This window comes from Colobus angolensis, unplaced genomic scaffold (assembly GCF_000951035.1).
Source record: "Colobus angolensis palliatus isolate OR3802 unplaced genomic scaffold, Cang.pa_1.0 Scaffold46, whole genome shotgun sequence".
Classification (NCBI taxonomy): domain Eukaryota; kingdom Metazoa; phylum Chordata; class Mammalia; order Primates; family Cercopithecidae; genus Colobus; species Colobus angolensis.
Genome location: NW_012118043.1, coordinates 3,439,112 through 3,456,275, shown reverse-complemented (window position 1 = coordinate 3,456,275; position 17,164 = coordinate 3,439,112). Strand labels below are relative to the sequence as shown.

The 17,164-nt window shown below is 41.9% G+C and overlaps 1 protein-coding gene across 1 annotated transcript in view; it reads right to left on the bottom strand.

The window, feature by feature from the left end:
- Window positions 1–607: 607 nt before the first annotated feature.
- The window catches only part of SLC9A9 (solute carrier family 9, subfamily A (NHE9, cation proton antiporter 9), member 9), a 611,074-nt gene continuing 594,517 nt past the window's right edge, over window positions 608–17,164 (bottom strand). The window contains exons 15-16 of the mRNA XM_011958071.1: window positions 3,939–4,044; window positions 608–2,320 (exon numbers count right to left, since the gene is read on the bottom strand). Of these exons, the coding sequence (XP_011813461.1) occupies window positions 2,093–2,320; window positions 3,939–4,044 (334 nt within the window). The 3' untranslated portion in view covers window positions 608–2,092. The remainder of the gene's footprint in view (window positions 2,321–3,938; window positions 4,045–17,164) is intronic.

Sequence of the window (17,164 nt, the reverse complement as noted above, 5' to 3'; positions counted from 1 at the left end):
TGTGGGGCAGGAGACTATTTTTGCTACACCATCTTAGCAAGTTGGTGCTAGTTTTAGATTGTGTACCCTCCCCTCCCCACTTGATCTCATTTCCATCTGGTATGTCATATTTCTCTGCCTTCTCTCCACTCCTGCCCCCTACTAATGTTTGCCTTTTTTGGGTGGATCTTTTCTTTCCTTGGTGTCTTTCTCCACACAAAGAGAAAGAAATCGCCAAGTTTGCTTCTCTTCCTTTTAGCATGATAGGGACAGAGAACCTTTTATCTTTTTGCCTTTCTTTTCTTTCTCCTCTAGTAACTAACTCCTTCCCTTATTTTTGTAGCTTTTGTGAACCCTGGTCATCTCTAGTGGGAAAGATGGTGTCTGTGCCCCTCTGCTTGACTCAGGTTTCCCTTCTCTGGGATGCCTCCCAAGCCCATTCCTGCTCTCTTCATTCCTTCAGTGACTTGTCCTGCTATCCCCTTGGCTGTTTTTGGCTCACAGGATCCCTGCATCTCCCATACATTAGCTTTCAGTGCCCACTTCAGCCAGCACTCTGAGTATAAGACCTTAGAACCACCAAGTCATCTGGAAAGAGAAAATGACTTTAAATAGCCAAACACAATCATACTTTATAACAAAAATTTATTAGGATTAAGTCAAATTAGAAAACTTCATGTTTCACCACTTATCATATTTATCTGAAATGACAAAATTATACTTAGCTTGAGTATAAAACAACTTGTGCCCCAGAGATTCTGTTGTTTGGAAAGAAAGAAAAAAAAAAAAAATGGATGCACATAGCAGTGTGCCTGATACCACCACAGTGAATGTTTAAGGCCTAACAGTGGTCAGCAAAGCATACATTACTTTTAAGCTTTGGGTCCAAGGAAGATGTCATTCTCTACCTCCTTCAAAAGCAGACTCATCATAGCCTGGGCACCTAGGCCTGGAGTCTATTTTTTGGAGTGTAATATGAACATCTGGATTTCAAGAGGCGCTAGACTTGAGGTATCTTTATGGCTTAAAAGGCACAGGTCATGCAGCTGAATTAAAAGTTATCTTGTTGGTCTCTGGAATGTAGGTCATGAGCCATGCCTTGTAAGGGGGAGTCCTGAGGGCCTGTCTTGGCTCCTCAGTGTAACCCACACATCATTGGCTCCGCTCCTGTCGCCCTGCTCTTGCACTGCTCATCAGCTGTGAATGCTGGAATTGGAGGACAGGTTGGGGCTCCTGCACAGTCTGCTGCCAGGTGGAGAGCAACATGGGCTGCAGAATCCTACCTTCCAGCATACGGAGACGGGGGGACCTCCTGCACAGCCAAGAAGTGACCCACATGCAGGCAAGGACGGGAAGCCTTGTTCTTCAGGCACAATGTGGTATGGGGAGAAGAAACCTGCTTTTCTTGGAATGGTCCTACCAAGCTTGAAAGTGGTGCTGCATTTAGTGCAGAGCACACCCGGCCATAGGCAACCCCTTTGAGCGATGGGAGAAGTAGCATAGGAAGGATGCCAACAAGAACAATAGGTTCTTCAACTCAGCATGGACTCTGGGAAGCCATCAGCAGTGGGGACGGAACACTTCTCTGGGCTCTGCCCTGGGGTCACTGAGAGCAAATGGGAGTCAAGTCCTCAAAATAAGAAACTTATCACTTACTAAATAGCTGTACATTCCCTTCAGCTTAGGAGCAAAATGTTTACTCTCAGAAGCTTTCTTTTCTTATTTTTAAACTCACCCTAGTGGAGGGAATAAAATCCAGAATAGAAGTGAAGGGCCTGGAGAGCTGCATACGCAGCAGAAATGCCCTGAAGACCCAGCACAGCTGTCCCATCGTCCAGCAGCTAGACTCCTGATACCCCCATCCCCACCCCAGTCAATCCAGTAATCAAAATGGCTGCTGTCAAAAAACTAAATTCATTTGCATAATAGAGAGGGATAATAAATTCTCATTTCTTCAGGCACCAGAGGATCCATGTGACAAGGCTTTGATTCTCTCCAATTTATGCTCTTAATACATTTTCCAGCCTCTCCCCTATACTGCCTCATCAGCTTGGCTTGTATTCCTCAGTGAGCCTTGCATTACTTGTGATTACATCTGTACTCTTCATGCCAATTAATTCAACTGGGATTGACCCGAAGTTTGCTCAAGCTTGAGTTCATAGCCTCCCAGGCCGAGGTCTCCCTCATAAATGTTTTCCTTGCCTGGCGTCTGGGGTGAAGCTTTCTGGTCCAGACCTAGCCTTGCAGGAGGACTGCAGGGTGAGGAGGCTTGCTCCTGGTAATGTATGGCTAGTTCATCCTGGTTTACAATGCATTCCACATCATCATCTTTTAGCTGTTCCTGGTTGGGAAAAGAGAGAGAGGTGTCACTTCATGATGAAGGCAGAAAACAATAGCAGTCCTACAATGTGTGTGTGTGTGTGTTTTAATAGAATGCATGTTTTTCTTTCTGTAACTGCCCTGTCTGGCCTTGGCTGATGTTTCTGCTGCAGGCATGGTACAGCCTTTCCCTGAGTCAGCATTGAATATCTGATGCTGTACAGCCATAAGGGGTCTCCAAGCTGAGGTAAGAGGTGTTGAAGAGTGTGCTACTTACATTCCTCCTTGGGTTAAGGGTGTTTCCATCACTGGTATTAACTAGGGTTGACAGGAATTAGGAGTTAGCATAATCCTATGATCTCACAATACGGGAAGATTCTCATGTTGGTTTTGTAACATTCCTGCCTATCAAAAAATCTTCGAAACACAGTTATTGCTACTTTTTTTTTTTTTTTTTTTTTTTAGACAGAGTCTCACTCTGTCATCCAGGCTGGAGTGCAGTGTTGCGATCTCAGCTTACTTCAACCTCTGTCTCTGGGGTTTGAGTGATTCCCCTGCTTCAGCCTCGCGAGTAGCTGGGATTACAGGCGTGTGCCACCACCACATCTGGCTCATTTTTGTATTTTTAGTAGAGACGGGGTTTTGCCATGTTGGCCAGGCTGATCTTGAACTCCTGACTGCAAGTGATCCATCCACTTTGGTCTCCCAAAGTGCTGGAATTACAGGCGTGAGCCACCATACCTGGCCTCCTGTTAACATTTTACCTTAAAAGTGTATCTTCTCAGCATATTTCTTGGGATTAGTACCACAAGTCTAGAAATGGCTGGAAGTCACCATAGTGGATAATGCTAGAAGCTAACTGGATCTGACTAATAACAATTTTTCCCATACAGAGGTTCCCTTGAAAGAATTAAGATCCCAATTCTTCTTCTATTGGCTTTGGGAAAGCCATACTAAACTACTTGTAGGATGGGCCCTCGCTGGGGGATTTTAGGGCAGTGGTTTCCAACTTTAGCCTGTCCCAGGATCACATGGAGGGCTTGTTAAAATACAGATTATTGTTCAAGCTCAGAGTTTCTGAGGCAGGGCCTGAGAGTGTGCATTTCTAGCAAGTTCCCAAGTGAGGCTGCTGGTTTGGAGACTACTGTTTGAGAACCACTGCCTCAGGCTTCTGTGCCCTGAACACACCTGAGATGAGTTTTTGTAGGTGTACAGGGCTAGCCAGCTGGACACTTCTAAGGGCGCTTGCAACCCTAAGACTGTGCACTTCTCCAATTCCCTGACCTCTGATTTGTTGGTAATGATTCTAAGTGCCTCTCAGCATTTTTCATTCCACTCCCTTGAGTCATAAAGCACAGGCCTAATATTCAACACCTCAAAACACAGCAGTTTGTGAGGATGCTTCTTTTACATTTTCTAAGGTCATTTTATGGTTAAAAATATTGGTAACAATAAAAAAGAATAAGCCAACATCAGCAACAGTTGATAAGAGAAATGCTTCCTGGGGCAGTGAATTTTTAAAAAATGCTTCCTCCTCAATCCTGCAAGTAGCAGGCTTTTTGAGGTTCTTGGGCTCATCGATATTCACCACATCTGTCCCACAAGGGATACCTCACCCCAGAGGCCTGAGATTTACTTACCCCATAGGCTTGAGGACTGGTAAGCAGCCTGGAAATTGGACCACACCATTCAGGTAATGTTGTAGTCAGCGGGGGACCAGAGTGGGTTAAAATTGGTTTCAGATATCTGGGAGGGCTGTTAAGGAATACTTGTCAAAAGGGAGTTAGGATTTAGGAATCTCACACAGCACAAACCTTTGTATGCTGAGACAGCTACATTTGCCTTTAAATCCCCTACTGCCTCACTTAGGAAGCACTTTATAATCTTTGCTACACATACTCTTCCAGCCTTCCTGATAGCCTTTAATCATGAAGAAATGGTGAATGGCCCATGCTGCATTAGAAGTGTAAATGTGCTCTTCCCATCCTATCCCCGACTCAATGTCTCATCTGCTTAGAGAATGCATTCTTAAGAATTACCTTAAATGATAACATAAAAGATTGTCTTTTCTTAAAACTGCACACACACATAGCTTAAACTGCCAGTAAGTTTTACAAAGATGCAAGAGGTATTTTACAAAATGTTCAGTTATTTTAGAGCTAGGTAGTGAACATAGATTGTTTTCCAAAATACTTAATTTTCACTATTCAACAGTCACTTTATACTTTATACATCAATGGATTTCTATATAAAATTATGTAAATAAGTTGGTGCTGGGTTTATTCTATTGTCTAGCACCTGTCTTTCTCATCTCTTCATTCCAAAGTGCTCTAACAAGTTAAGAGAAAAACTTGTTCAGCTAAAGCCATTGTTTCCCTCCAGTCTATCAATAATGAAATCCCCAGAGCTGCCTCAGGTTGCCTTGAGTATTTTTGCTCAAAGGAAAGCAGTGGAATTATTTCATCCTTCCATCAGAAATGCCTTTTAAGCTTTATATCATTTCCTCTGCTGGAGAATATTTCACTTCATCAACTTTCCAAAAAGCTATGGTAAATAGGGAAACGGAAAGAATGGAGAGGAGTGATCACTGGTTGGATTGTGAAGATCCACAGCTGCGCTCAGGCACTCAGGGCATGAAAAGATCTTGGAGATGCCTCTAGTGGAGTCCATCCATAGCTGGATAATTCACATGCCATTCTCATGATGCCCTGAGCATGTGGGCATAGAGGGAAGATACAGCCCAATGGAGGCCAAAGAGTCTGGTACTTCTGGCTTGATGCATTTGTCACCAAAGCAGGCCACGCACCTGAATGAAGCCTTGTTATGATGCGAGGAGAGTGACTGGGAAGATGTTAGGAGGGCCCGCAATTCCAACTGCAAATAGAAAAGTTGATCCCTCCTTTCAGATGGGCAGCTGTTGTGCCCAGTTAGGCAAAGATATTAAAGTTCAGAACCTGGTATTGGGTGTAGTATCTTGTAAATGTATCTACAAATCTGAAAAACTCTTGATGTTCTTTTAATTTTCATTAGTGTTATTTCCTTCATTTTAGGTATGAAGGAATTAAGGCCTAGGGATATGATTTTAAATAATCCAAAGGCTCCCTCTGCTATTTGAATCCTCCAATATCACCCCTAGAAGACAATTCTCAGGGCAGGGTCATGGTTTGCAACCAGCTGGGTTTTTCTGGAGAGCAAAACACAAGATCTCTCCCCTGCTGGGGAGCTGCAGACTCAGGCTGGGGTATGTGATCTTTCTGGGGTTTATAGTATGTATGGGTCAATAAAAATGTCTATATGGAGGCGAGGTAGACAAGATATATGTACAACTGGAGTACAAATGTAAAAAGTCCAGCCAATTTTCTTTCCAGGTGGAAAGATGGAAAAGTGACAGCAAGTAAGCAAGATTTTTAGTGATGTCATGTTAAAAGAAAAAAAAAAAAGTTTGTCAAGGCTCTGAGCTTGAAAGAGGCCTGAGCAACTTCTACTGAGAGGCTCAGCATACTGCAAAAGCCAAAATAATGTTACAAAAGTAAAATATAAGTTTAGGATTGTGTAGTGAACACCCTTAAAAAATCCTGATGAGGTTATCTCTTTAAATCCATGCATAGTAGTGCTCCTTTATTTATAGTTTCACTTTTCATGGTTTTAGTTACCCGTGGTCAACCACAGTCCAAAAAAATTAAATGGAAAATCCAGAAATAATTCACAAGTTTTAAATTGTGCGCCATTCTGAGTTGAGTGATATCTCACACAGTCTATTCCAGCCCACATGGGACACGAATCATCCCTTTGTCCAGTGTACCCGTACTGTCTACACTACCTGCCTGCTAGTCACTTAGTAGCCACTGTGGTTATCAGATTGAAAAAGCATAGTGTATACAGAGCTTAGTATATGTGAGGTTTCAGGCATCCATGGGGGTCTGGGAACATATCCCTGGCAGATAAGGGGTTACTACTATATAATGCTATTGGAGTAAATGCCTAAAGGCTAAATGTGTAGCTTTTAGTTACTATGAGGACTAAACCAAACAGGATCACTTGGCTCCTTCTGTGCAGGCTCCAGGATTTTGACTCATACCCCAGGCATAAATACCAGCCCTGCCACTTTACTGACCATATGGCCTACTTATTTATCCTCTGAGCCTCAGGCTTTGTTGTGAATATTGACTGAAATAGCATATGTAGAAATGGTTTTAAACCTTGATATGCTATAAAAATGCTACTTACTTAAAAAATCTGAGTAATGTTTTCCAGAGAAACTGGTGTCTCATTGTTCGATAATGACGGGAAAATGATACTGAAGGTAGAGATAAGAGTTTTGTGCTCCAGTCAGTTGGTGTAGCACCCAGATTCATGGACTACTAAGTGGATGGAAAATTTAAGGTGGTTCAATCCTCCTAAACAGCTATTTTTGTTAAAATTTATTGTACAGGGGGCTAGCATGAGGTGGTGAGAGGTGGGTAGAATTATTTGATGTAAGACTCTCCTGAGAATTATGTGGCATCATTTTGCCTGTCCTGGTATCTCAGTAGCTGTGAGTCAAAGGAGGCATACCCTCTGTGGCTGTGAACGGGATACACAGGGCGCCATCTGCAGCCACAGAAAATGTGGAGCAGAGTCTGTTCTCCAGCATCTTGGTTTGCCCAGTGCTCGCTATATATTATGTGCTCAATGGATGTTTGGATTTAGAATATAGGGAAATATTCAGGGGTGTATGAGGGATGGAAGTAGATTTGGAGGAACAGTGCCAGAGAAGAATGAAGGGGCAGATTACAGCCAACAAATGAGTTTTCTGAGTGCTAGAAACCTAAGAAAGGTGCAATCAAAGTTGGACTACTTGGGCCTGAGTTATCAGGCAAAGGGGACCTTAGGAAGAGTGGTAGTGGCATAAAATAAGGCGATTTAAAAAACCGTTTTCTTTCACTCACTCATTCATCTGTTCCATCATACACTCACAGCTTTTGTTTCATGTGCCAAGCCAGTGAGGAACAGAGACAAGGCACCCACACCAGGAAAGGAACCATTACATTACAGAATGGAAAATTCCCTTTTCTCCGAACTGTGGTCTCCTGAAGGCTGTCCCCTTCACCTGGATAGTGTGGCACTTCTTAGATACTTAAGAAATAGTAGTTGAATTAATGAAGGCAACAGGCTCAGAGAGGGTAAATAAATTGTTCCGTGGAAACTGCTGATTCGTTTATAGCAGAGCTGGGCCTGAATTCAGGGACTCTTCTACCACACGGAGCTACCCTCCTTCTGTTACGACGACACCGAGTAACGGAACTTGCCTAATTGGATAACCAATTTGGAATTGGGGACATCCTGAGTTCTTCATTGCTGGGCAATGTCTGGAAAGTGGCTGGATCTCCAGGGTTACCTGAATTATTAAGAGGTAAGAAAACTCTTCTGATCTATTAAAAAAACCCAAACTGCAGATTTCGCAAAATGTGTTATTTTTCTCATCAGCTTCCAGGATGGGGAGAGAGGTTCCCCATTGGGAATTTTTAATATGACTAGTTTTGCTTCTCTAATAAGCCAGAAATGTATTGAGATAAAAAATGTTCAGCTCTGGGGGAAAAACAATGACTTTTCTCATCTTTAAAGGGCATAAGTTTGAGAATAGCAGTGTGGTTCAGGAGGTGTAAGTAAAACCTGGAACTCTACCCAGAATTTAACTTGCGTGAAATAGGAAAGACAGTTAGCAAGTGCATTTTCTCCTTTGGTCTGGGCTATCAGCAGGTCCAGAGTTAAATTTGGTGTTTAACTGAATAACATCCAAAATACCTGGTGACGCTGATTTATCTTTTGTTGTTGTTTGCTTTAAATCATCATGTTTTGTTCATTGCATATTGCTGAAACCAATGGGTGCACAGCTTGCTTAAGCCTATGGCTTGTATGATGTGGCTTTGCATAGGTTGGTGAAAAGCGAAAACCCCAAAGATCCAGCTCCACAAATGAGCACCTGGTCCTTTGAAGGACTAAGCCCCATTGCACCTATGTGGACTGAATGTCTGCACCCCCCTGCCCTCTAACATAGCTAGGGTTATGTCGAAGCCCTAGCCCTAAGGTGTGATATTTGGAGATGGGGCCTTTGGGAGCTTATCAGGATGGGGCCCTTATGATGGAATTAATACCTGTATAAGAAGGGATGCCGGGGGGTTTGTTCTCTCTCTCCCTCTTCCCACCTTCCACAAAGAGGTCATGTGAGACCATAGCAAGAAGGCAGCCATCACCAAGACCTGACCACTCTATTCTTCCAGCCTCCAAAACTGAGAAGATTTCTGTTGTTTACACTACCCAATCTATGGTATTTTGTTATGGCAGCCCAAGTTGACTAAGACATCACTTTTCTTGGGCCCTCTTTAAAAATCTTTACTTTTAGAACCCTGTGGAGCTGTGTTCTATTTTTCTCTGCACTTGCCTCATCATGAAAATCATCTAAAACATTTGTTAAAAATTCAGATTTTAAAGACCTCTTTTGGAGATTCTGATTCAGCAGATCAGGGAAGTAAACTAAGACAGTGAATTTTCAGCAAGCATCCCACGTGACTGATCAGGTGAGTTTGGAACACAGTGGTCTCTCTGGAGTATTACCTTCCATATAAGATTCAAACCTTAAATAGTAGACCATGTTCTTTTTGTCTCCCTTGTCCATAGGCCATCATTTTTAGGGTGAGGACAGGTATAAGGCAAGCCATAATCCCATTTGTCTCTGAACCCAGACCTATATAATGGTCTCTGCCAGTTGTTGCATCTTGTCTGAGGGCTGGGATAGATACTTGACTCAGCAAAATGAATACTCAGTGTTATACTTGGGAGTAGATTAACAAATGATCACATCTCAGCTTGTGGAAGAAGACTTTGTGCCTATTGGGAGCATTTGCAAGTGTTTATAGACTTGATAAATGGTCTTGTTATAAGGATAAAATGCTTGTCAGCACAGAGCTGTGTAAAGAAGGAAAGCACATTCATCTCCATATAGGATTTTCAGGAATACTCTACCCTACGCCCTTTCATTTATATAGCATTTCCATATGTCTTATTTTCTCTTTACACTTGTAGGTGTATAGTCCCATTTTACAGATCAGGGAATGTGTACACAGATGGTTTTTCTATTCCCTTCTATTCTTACCTCCATTTCTAAAGTGCTTTTTAGCTTCTAATGCCAGCTTGCTACCAGAGATGGTCAGGGATCAGTGCCCGGTGGGTGAGGATAAGCGCATCCTCGAGTGGACACCAATCTTGCTTTCCAAGTCTGTACATTCCTGCACAATAACCAGGTCCCACTTGCTGTGCCTCCACACTGTTGTTTACACAGCACCCAGGAACAGAGGACACCTCAAATTGTCCACATCCCATTGCTCTTTGATTCCAATATACAAATTGCACCCCTTCCGTTTTGTTTCTCAGGAAATGTGGCCTAACAAATTGTACTCTCTATCGTCTTTTTGGATATGTCAGATTCTGTAATTGGACATTCACTGTCTTGCCTTCTTGGCTAAGGATGTGAAGAGCTATTCTGGTGTTCAGGGGTCAGGTCAGGAAGGCTTTAAGAGTCCAACCAAGAAGACTTAAGCTCTTCTGTGCTTGGAGAGAGAATTCAGAGAGGAATTCCAGTTCTACTCTGAGTGCTTGTAGAGAGAATCTGGCTGGGTGTAGAATTCTGTCTTTGCTGCAACTGCTCTATTTCAAGAAAAAGTTATCAAGATGGCCCCTTCTCTTAGATTATCCATTAAGTTCTGGTTTAAAAACAAGGAAAAGGCAGAGACACTGGTTTATTCACATAAATATGTGAACATGTGCTCCTTTGGCTGATAATTGTCACCTTTGTCATTTTAAAGGAAATTGCTCTAGACAACTGCAGGGGCAGAAAGGAAGCAACCAATGCTGCAATAAACAGTGATGGGTGCAGAGGGCTGCCTGGAGTAACTGTGATGCGACCCCCTGCAGCCTGGGCTGGGCTTTGTTACTCCTATGCCATTTGGAGAATGGCTCTCTCTTCAAGGCCAGGCTGGTGTGTCCCTTCCTCCCAGAAGCCTCTTTGGACCTGCCATGCTAAATAAACTGTTTCAGTGCCACACTGGTTCCAAAGCAACATGTGTATACCTATCTGACAGCATTGATCACATTATCTTGAAACTAATTGTTTGCCTCTCCATCTACTCTTTTTTTTTTTTTTTTTTTTTTTTGAGATAGAGTCGTGCTCTGTTGCCCAGGCTGGAGTGCAGTGGTGCAATCTCGGCTCACTGCAAGCTCCGCCTCCTGGGTTCACACCATTCTCCTGCCTCAGCCTCCCGAGTAGCTGGGACTACAGGTACCCGCCACCATGCCTGGCTAATTTTTTGTATTTTTTAGTAGAGATGGGGTTCACTGTGTTAGTCAGGATGGTCTTGATCTGCTGACCTCATGATCTGCCCGTCTTGGCCTCCCAAAGTACTGGGATTAGAGGCGTGAGCCACCGTGCCCGGCCCCATCCACTCTTTAGACTGAGCTCCTTGAGGGCAAGAACGTGATTATATTTTTTAAAAATTTTTTATTGTAAAATGAAACAGGGAGGCAGGGCATGGTGGCTCATTCCTGTAATCCCAGCACTTTGGGAACCCAAGGTGGGAGGAATGCTTGAGGCCAGGAGTTTGAGACCAGCTTGGGCAACACAGCAAGACCCCATTCCTATAAAACAAAACAAACCCCTTCCCGTTCCAAAACCAACAATGTGGTGGCATGCATATGAAGTCCTAGCTACTTGGGAGGATCACTTGAGCCCAAGAGTCTGAGGCTGTGGTGAGCTATGATTGCACCACTATATTCTAGCCTGGGTGACGGAGCAAGGCTCCCCCTTTTGTGTCTCCAAAACCACCTTCGAGATACAGCAAACCTTACAAATCCAAATTAAGGCAAGGAAACTACCCAGAGCGGGAAACATAACTTTGTCACTCACTCCAAAAGTCCCTTGCAGGTGTCTTATCCTAATCACAGGTCTCCCCTTGTCCCACAAGAAACTACCATCTTGATTTTATACCAATCACTTCCTAGAGTTTATATTATAGTTTTATCACCCAAATATGTATTCCTATGCACTACAGTTTGGTCTTACCCATAAAAAACGTTTTGTCTTTTAATTTATAAACTCATCCTTCACCCTTTTACTTTCTTTACAATTTATCTGAAGAATCTGGGCTATTTGACCTGTGGAATTTTCCACAGTCTGGACTTCGCTGATTGCAGACTCATGTGCAGCTCAGCATGTTCCTCTATCCTTGGTATTTCCTGCAAATTTCCAGCTGGATCCAGAGATCAGATTCAGGTTCTGGTCTATCCCTTTAGCAAGACTAAAGAAGGAAATATTATCTGGCGGACTCTTTGTGTGATCTGAGCAGCTGTTGATATGTAATGCTTATATTTGCTTACTGGGAATTGCAAAATCATGGAATTGTAATTAGCTATTATTTTCTTTTTTCTTTTTTTTTTTTCCTATGGGTTCCCCCCCACCCCAGGATTGGGAATAAATCTGCTGTGAACATTCTTGTATGTGTCTTTGGGTGGGCCCATACTCTCATTTCTATTGAGTATGTTCCCAGGAATATAACTACTCAGTCATATTGATATGTTTTAGCTATTATTTTCTTAGGTAGGATACTTTTGTAAAGAGATACTTTTCATTTACTCCATCAGGATATTCAGTGGAACAGTTGATATAGGAATGGCAAGATAAATGCTTGCTTCAGTCCAGGTATTTATCAGCCTTCTAGATAACGATTTGTTCCCTATCATTCTCTGAAGATGACTCATTCTTTGACTTTATTTGAACATGATTGTAATGAATTTCAATGTATTTTATTGCAGTTATTATCATTGTTGATGCTCAAATTGACCCTCTTTGGTCAGTGGGAGTTTTTTTTTTTTTTTTTTCCAAACTGGCTGGAGTCCTATTGACATGATGCCAATATCATTACAACTTAAAAGTGTATTTCTTAGAGACAGGATCTTGCTTGGTTGCCCAGGCTGGAGTGCCATGGCTTGATCATAGCTCACTGCAACCTGCAGCCTTGAACTCCTGGGCTCAAGTAATTCTCCCACCTCAGAGCTGCCTGATAGCTAAGAAAAGACTAAAGGTATGCACCACTACGCCCAGCTAATTTTTTTTTTTTTTGGTAGAGATAGGGTCTTGCTATATTGGCCAGGCTGGTCTTAAACTCCTAGCACCAAAGTGATCCTTTTGTGTTTGCCTCCCAAAGTGCTGGGATTACAGGCATGATTCACTATGCCTGGCTGTATCTTTATAACTTACCTGTGTGACAAGTTGTTCTAGGCTTCTCATATATTTCTTGTCTCAGACCTTAAGCCAACCATTTCTCCAAAATTTCCTGTGTGTGTTTTTTTTTTTTTTTTTTTTTTTTTGGTGTTTGTGTGTGTGTGTGAGAGAGAGAGAAATGGTACTTAAAAATTACGATCTGGACACTAAAGATTGCTATATACTGTGGGGTGCTGGCAAATGGTTTAACAATTGACTCTCTGTTGGGGAAGATAGGCTGGATTTGTAGCAATTCCAGGTTTCCATGGTGTATAAATACTCCCATAATGGCTGATTTCAAGCTACTGACACAAAGTTACTGACCATGGAGTTGAAAAAAGTGTACAAACTGTTGGTGTGAATTGGCTTCACCATGCCACTGGTTCTAGATCTCATGAGTTCTTATGGATATTTCCAATTCAAGTATTTCTGTTTTTCAAGGACACAAAGAATAAAATGAGAATATTCCACAATGATTCATTTGCTTTCTCCTAGATCATAGACACAGCAATCTCAGAAGAATACTGATAATGCCATCATAATAATTACCTAAAGCATTAACATATTTTTGGCATTTCCTTGCATTCTGACCTCTCATTTACAAAACTCCTGCGGTATAACTATAGATAGTTGTCATATATTTATATTGTCTGGACATATAGCCATTACAGACTATATTGTTTCCTTCTTAACTATCATTTAGTCCTAGCTAAATGATCAGGTGACTAGTGATCTCATGCCTACCTCCAGGCCTTTTGTCAATATCTCTCTAGTCATCTTGATGATCTGAAGCTTGTTCTTCAGTAGAGTTCTTGGCAAGGGTTCATGGGAACAATATTCTGAGGTCTTGTATGTTGATAATAGTTCGTGCCTATTTTGAAAGTCATTTTGCTGGAAATAAAAGCATTGGCTTATACTTGGAGAAAATTAAATATATTTTCTTTTGACATGTAAAGTTGTTCCTGAAAAGTCTAATGAACTTGTGGAACCTTTCTTTCTACCATAAATCACATGCTTCCCCCCTCCCCCCGAGATGCCCAAAGGACTTTTTCTTTAAAGTTCATTACTTTTGTTAAAACTTTTCTAATGTTGGTTGTTCAAGGTTGATGTCTCAGGTACACTGTGTGCTCTTTCAATGTATAGTTCCAAGCATGTTATCTCAAGATCGTTTTTAGGAGTATTCTATTTCCTCGCTTTGCGTTTCTTCTTTAGGGATTCCTGTTTTCCAGATGTTCAATTTCTTTATGTTCAGTATGTGTCACTTTGCCTTGAATTATTTTTATTTCTGATTAATTTTTCTCTTCCTCTTTACCTGGTATTTCTCTTAAGATATTACCCATTGTGCTTATTCACTTTTGTATTCTTTCTAGTGTAAACTTATTTAATTTTTTTTCTATTTCTGGAGCTTGTTTTTCTAATTCTTTCATGTCTTGTATCATTTTCTTAGTCTCTTACTCTTAACTTGTTTGATATAATATGTTATAATTTTGATCTATTTTATGAGCATGTCTTTCTGGCATGTTTTCATTGTTTGTAGGAGTATTATTCTATTCCACACCCTCATTTTTCTTATAATAGCTCTGTTGTAGGAATTGATCTCTATTCGTTTCTGTTATTCACTTTTATGTGAAATTCATTTTCCTAAACTTAGAGAATGAGGCAGGATTTAGAAAACTTTCTAAGCTTCAGAGTTCTCTCTTTGGTTGTTTTTTCACAGTGTGAAGTATGGCTGTTTGCATTATGAGCTTTCCTGCCGTTTCCCTGCCTAGCTGATCTGGACCTTGTCTGTCTCTCCCTTGTCTCTACTGACCCTATCCTGATCAATTCTGATTCCTACAGGCAGTTTCTCCTCAGTATAGGGCCCTGTCCTAGGAGGGAGCCCATGTGGATCTATTTTGAGAGCTCTCAGGGGCCTTGATGACTCCAGCCCTTGTCTACCTTACTGAGACCCTCTAGTTACTACTGTTAGAGAATGTGATAGCCCCAACTCCAGTTTTAAGGATGTTTTGAAAAACATTCCAACTATACTTTTCAGGGAATAATGTTGAGTAATTAGAGGTTCTCCTGTCTTCGGGCCCATCTGATGCTACTCCATTGCTTCCTTTTTCCTGCTGTGTATACTTGTGGTATTGGTAGTTTGTCTCCACCCACTTGTAATTTTAGATTTATGAGAAAACTTGCCCCTAGTTTTGTTGTAAATGTGTCTCTGGGTTTTTGGTTTTGTTTACTTAATTGTTCTCCCTGTTTCTATGGTAGGGATTTGGAGGGACTGAAAGACTATGCTTGTGATGCCAGTGCCATCTTCTTTGTTGACTAGTAAAGTGTCTAGCATATTACCAATGAATAGGAGAAACATGGTCAAGTTAGATTTTGATATTGTTTTCTGTAGGGGCTGCTTAAGCTGACTAGGAACTGTCCATGAGGCAAACGATGTAGCTTAGAATTATCAAAATGAACTTCCTATATCACAACCAGGTGAGTCAGATGATATCTGAAACCATGGTTCTTAACCTTCACTGACTGTGGACTTTCGTCAAACAAACAAACAAACAAAAAACTCCAAAATACTGCCTACATGCATATTATTTGCATACAATTTCACATGACATTTCAGAGAGTTTTCAGATGCCTTGAAACCCATCCATAACCTCCTAGAGACCTGAGATAGGAAACTCTGGCCAGGGGTGATTAAGTATTAATAATGAGAGCAGATTAAAGGCTGATAAAGTGCTATGCTTACTATCTTAGTTGTACTGGGAGTTGGTTTTAGCAATGATATCTATAGGATCTACCTATCAAATGTTAGGATAATACTATTTGGCTCCTCAGAGCCAGCCAGACAAGGGACAGAGAAAGGGAAATGGAGTTGGTTGGAAAAGTTAAAGGAAAGAAGGTGGTTCTAGCATACCAAAGCAACCAGCTTAAGTAGGGCGAAAGGACACAAGATAAACAAGGGGCCATAATTGGAATCATGAGGCTGGAGGAAATCTGAGAGTTCATCTGATCTATATCCTGGGATCTTAATACAGAAGAAAGTTGAAACCCAGTGTTTCCCTAAGTATAGTCGCCTGATCATCTGCATCAGAATTTCCTCTTGTGCTTGTTAAAATACCATTCTTGGGGCCTTGAAGCTGATCTCCTTGGGTAGGACCTAGTAATCTGCATTTCAACAGTGTGCTGAAAACCACTGGAGCAGAATGGTATCTGGTCTCTTGAAAGGCTCTGAGTTTGGAAGTGTTGCATCTATGAGCTGCATAGTGCCATGATAACAATATAAATTTTACCACTATTAAGTCTTTAAAACTTTTCTCTTTGGACACACAGATCAACAGATTTCCAGGGATCTTTGCCACCTACCAGATACAGATGAAATCTATTTGTGCCATATGGAGTAGTGTTACATTTGGCTCAAGTTGTTTTAAAAGAAAACATTTCTGGAGAAGAATGCGGCTGCCACTTGCATAGTGTGAGTCTTGGCTTTAAGGGCTTTCTGGTCAGAGGAAGTGCCACCAGACCTAGATGCCCTCTGTTAGCTCATGGTGACTTTGACAACAGGCTTTTGAAGGTCACTTCCCTGACAGTTTGTCAGAGAAATGGACTCTGAGAAGCAATTGTGCTCCTCCGTTCCAAGTCTTCTCTCTGGTTTGGGGAGAAATTTCCACCTGATTTCTGCCCCCAACACTGACTGGATGTGGTCCTAAAAGCACTGGAGTTTTAGCTGGCTACCCTAGAGCTCACACTTAAGATGAGGGTGGCAGCTCATCCCGTACTCCATGGGGCTAGGTCTACTGCTTGGCTCCCAGAATGGAGTGTGTGCCTCAGAAAGGACTCATCCCCTGCATGGGCAAGGATCCCAGGGAGATGCATAATCATCTCCTACCTCTGAAAAGATGGGAACCATTATGTCTGCACCAGCAACTGCAGTGTAGGCCCCACAGGTTAGGATTGTCAGAGCACTAAGTCAAAGAGAAAACTACCTTCAGTGCTTACACGGGGAGGAAGAAGGCGAACACAAAACACAAAGGGCTGAGGGTCTGGCTGTTGTGCCTGCTGCTCAGTTTGAGCAAAAGTCTTCAAAGCTTTATGCCTAGATTTTTCTCATTACTAAGGAGACGCTAGATGCCGTGTTAGATCTGGTTTGGTAATTATTTGGAGATTGTGATTACTTTGTCTATTAGTTTCTTAGGGCTGCCATAACAAAGTACACAAATGGAGTGGCTTAAAACTGGAAATTTATTGTCTGAGTTCTAGAGGCTAAATCCAAGATTTCTGAAGGCTCTGAGACCAGCAATCCTTGGTGTTCCCTGGCTGGTAGATGCATCGCTCCAGTCTCTACTTCTGCCTTCACAGGGTGTTCTATGTCTTGACATGATCACCTTCTTATAAGCAACCCAGTGATGTCAGCTTAGGGGCCCACCGTATTCCAGCCCGACCTTGTCTGAACTACATCTATGAGTGAACCTATCTGCAAATAAGGTTGCATTTGAGGTACAGGGGGTTAGGACTTCAACATGTCTTTGTTGGAAGAAACAGTTCAGCTCATAACACCTTGCTACTTCTAAGTAATCCCAAGTT